The sequence below is a fragment of the Triticum dicoccoides genome, chromosome 6B (assembly GCF_002162155.2).
Source record: "Triticum dicoccoides isolate Atlit2015 ecotype Zavitan chromosome 6B, WEW_v2.0, whole genome shotgun sequence".
Taxonomy (NCBI): Eukaryota; Viridiplantae; Streptophyta; class Magnoliopsida; order Poales; family Poaceae; genus Triticum; species Triticum dicoccoides.
The window spans coordinates 80,638,433-80,641,841 of NC_041391.1; the positions used below are offsets into that span (position 1 = coordinate 80,638,433).

The window sequence follows — 3,409 nt, forward strand, 5'->3', positions numbered from 1 at the left end:
CGTGGTGGTGGTAGAGGGGGAGGCGGTGGGCGACCCGCTGGAACAATGCGTGGGCGCGGCCGTTGGTGACCGGCTTCCTCCTCTACTATCCTGGCAAGGACAGCCGGACGTGTGACGCTCGACGGTTCCTGAAGGCGAACTGCAGCCCGCAAATCATCGTGCAATCCGAGCAGGAACTGAGTGACGAAGATCTTCGGGTTGAGAGTCGTGTCGAGGGCGAGCAAATGATACATGTGAGCTTCAAATTCTGTCCGATACTCTGCCACGCTGCCGGTCTGTCGAAGCTGCAGGAGTTTGTGCATTTCCACCTCGAATTCGTCTGGACCGAATTCACTGATCAACGCGGTGGTGAACTCCTCCCAAGTAGAGGACCGGTGGCCATGGCGAAACGCCTGCAGCCAGTGTGCGGCATGCCCCACGATGTAGAGCGTTGCTGTGGTGACCCATGTGTGCGGCGGGATGCGGTACAGGTCGAAGTAGGCGAGGCACCGGTCGATCCAGAGGCTGGGCGCGTCGCCATCGAAGCGCGGAAAATCATGCTTGGGCGGCTTGACGGCGTACTCCTGCCCTTGGTCGTAGTGGACGCCGCGCGCTGGCCCGTGGGCCGCAGTCTGGCTCGTGCCCGGGAACATCGGGACGCCCCGTGTGGTCAACAGCGGCGGCCCCCCGTTGCCGAGACGAGGCGGAGGTGCGTGCGGAAGGGGCCCGTGCTGCTGCTCCAGCGACGTGACCGAGGACCCCTGCGGCTCGCCGTCTTGTGCGCCGGGCGCTGGCTGTCGCGGACGCGTCCCCGCGGTCGGAGATGGTGGCGGATCGCGGAGATGCCGCACGTCGTCGACGTCCGCCTGCGTGAGATCCTGCTGCTTGCGAAGATGCGCCAGATCGGACGAGACTTGCGTGTTGAACGCAAGATGCGCCTCGAGCTGCTTCTCGCCCGCGCACGTGCTGTCGTCGAACCGCGTCAGAAGGGCCTGGATCATGGATTTGAGCTCGTTGGATGATTCTGCCATGGCGTTGAGAACGTGGCGCGTCTGAGCAGAGGGCTTGGACGAAGGAGCCATCGCCTCGCTCTAACTCCAGCCAACCCCACGGGGGATTTCGTGTGGATCTCGCCGGAGCGGACCACACCCCACGCGGTGGATGTTACGGCCGGTGAAAGGAACGGGGAAAAGGGCGCGGCGGAGCAAAATCCGGTGGGGAAAAAGTGGCTCTGAGTACCAAATTGTCACGCACTCGCTGTCTCAGATCGGATCGGAGGGGAAGGGGGATGAGATTTGGGCTTGGTAAAACTAGCTTGCTTTCCAAGGGAAGAGAGATACAGAGATTAGGTGAGGATTCAAATTCAGGTTCAACTCACACACGCCTCCACAGATAGCCCTCACTGGCTTATAACCCACACTACACGCACCCAGTGCCACCCTTACAAGTGGGCCCGTGCCAACTGGCCACGGGGCCCCAACTCACTCGTCCACCGCATCCACCACTGGTGATGTAGGTGTGACAGGCCTCGCCGCCGAGGCCGAGGAGGCGCTCAAGGAGATGGTGTCTCTGGGGTACCAGCCGGATGCGTTTCAGTTTGGGTTGGTGGCGAAATGCTATGGGAAGGCAGGTCAATTGGCTGAGATGGAGAGGGTGATTGCATCCATGTCGGACGCTGGCATCCGGCTGGGCACTGGCGCGGCGAACATTGTCCTCTCATGCTACAGCGCTTGCCGTGACCATGGCAAGATGCTAGCGTGGCTGAAGAAGATGCGGAAGTTGCGCGTTGCACCGACAACCAAAGCCTACAATTTCGTGCTCAACTCCTGCCCGACGGTGGTGTCGATGGCTCGGCAATTGGACCCTTCGCTCCCGCTGTCGGCGGCGCAGTTGGTGAGGAAGCTCAAGTCTGCATCTCCATGGCCGGCAGAAGCTGAGGTGGTGCAGGAGCTTCTGGCAGCCTCGTCAGTGTTGAACAAGGCGATGGTTTGGTCAGAAACTGAGGTGAAGCTGAACCTGCATGGGTTCAGTATAACTTCAACCTATGTGCTGATGCTGCAGTGGGTGGACTCAGTGAAAGTGAGCCGCACATTACCATTGGAAGTGTCTGTGGTGTGTGGTGTCGGGAAGCACAGCGATGTCCGAGGTGAGCCCAAAGTGCGGGAGCTGGCACAAGAGGTTCTGAGCCGGATGGGGAGCCCTCTGCAGCTGTCCGTGAGGAACAAAGGCCGGCTCATGGCGAAGCGAGACAGGTTGAAACAATGTCTGGCCACTGAGTGGACTTCCGTGGTGCCTGAGGAGAGCACGGATCAGTCACCCAATGCAAGTGATCAGCACCCATTTTTGCCCAATCTTTTAAGGAAACTTGGGCAGTTCTTTTCCTCATTTGTGCCAGTTTCCAGATGAATGGCAAGCTGTTTATTGTAGAGTAGGAGGTTCAGAATAGGCATAATTTCTTCCTTATGTTGTGGATTAATACAAGATGGGTGTTGTGTGAATGCTGGAAAAAATAGTCATCTCTTTTTGAATGGTGAACTTGGGTCTTAAAGCACGAAAGTAACTAAGCCTCTGACTGCATATTAGACTTGTCCCTCGAGTCCTTGGCAGCTGCCTTAAGGTAATTGCACTGCCCTGCTGAATTTTTTTCAACTTGTTGCTGATGTTTAACCCCTGCTTTGATGTGCCTGTCTTTATGGTGAAATTGCAGAAACCTATTGAAAATGTGAAGTTGAATTGTTCCTAGTAACCTCAGTCGTGTTTTTCAAGTCCTGCACAAGAACATCTATTGGATCTCGGGAATGTACATCCTAGTACTGACATAGCTGCATCTTACCCAAAATAATCGAAGCTGATACTATTATTTCTTGAGCTGTAACGGATCTTTGTTAGTGTATAACTGCTCATTATCCTATTGGAGTCAAACCAGTGCCTCTATTCCTCTGAATTTGTTTTGTTTGTTTAGTCAATAAATACCATTTTATGTATTACGTGCTAGGTTTACTCTTGGAGATATTGTTACATGCACTATCAAGTGCTTTTGTTTACTTTTGGATATTTGTTGAGGTAGGTCTAATTTGTGTGTCAGGTGATTTTTCTTGAAGTTCAGCAGCGAACTGTTTCTTTTAAGGTTGAAGGTGTCCATGGCTCCCTTCACTGAGATTCAGCGTGGGAAGTGTTCTGGGATGATACGCTCAGCATCTTACAAAATTGGCCAGGTAACACTTAGCAGCTGTATTTTTTCTGTTATTTATCTATTTCTTGTTTTAAGAATTTTCTGTTGAAACTTGAAACTGTCGGTCTCTGCATACATAAGGTATGTTTTTGTTGAAAATAAGTACACCTTTTCTCGACAAAATTTAGTAGTGCTAAAAGGGTCATAATGCTATGCAGTTTTGGGGAGTTGAAGTTACTTTTATTTTCAGGTTGTGAA

General features: G+C 53.3%; 1 protein-coding gene across 1 annotated transcript; it reads left to right on the forward strand.

Moving 5' to 3' along the window:
• Positions 1 to 1,140: 1,140 nt before the first annotated feature.
• On the forward strand, positions 1,141 to 2,423 carry LOC119320787 (pentatricopeptide repeat-containing protein At2g17033-like). The gene is made up of 2 exons (XM_037594733.1): positions 1,141 to 1,283; positions 1,413 to 2,423. Exons 1-2 carry the CDS (start codon positions 1,141 to 1,143, stop codon positions 2,383 to 2,385), a joined length of 1,116 nt encoding a protein of 371 aa, XP_037450630.1. The 3' UTR covers positions 2,386 to 2,423.
• The last annotated feature ends 986 nt before the right edge of the window (positions 2,424 to 3,409 follow it).

Coding starts and splice junctions, on each gene's coding strand:
- LOC119320787 (XM_037594733.1), top strand. CDS start 1,141: ATGTTACGGCCGGTGAAAGGAACGGGGAAAAGGGCGCGGCGGAGCAAA. Junction 1,284..1,412: donor GGGGATGAGATTTGGGCTTG/GTAAAACTAGCT, acceptor ACACGCACCCAG/TGCCACCCTTACAAGTGGGC.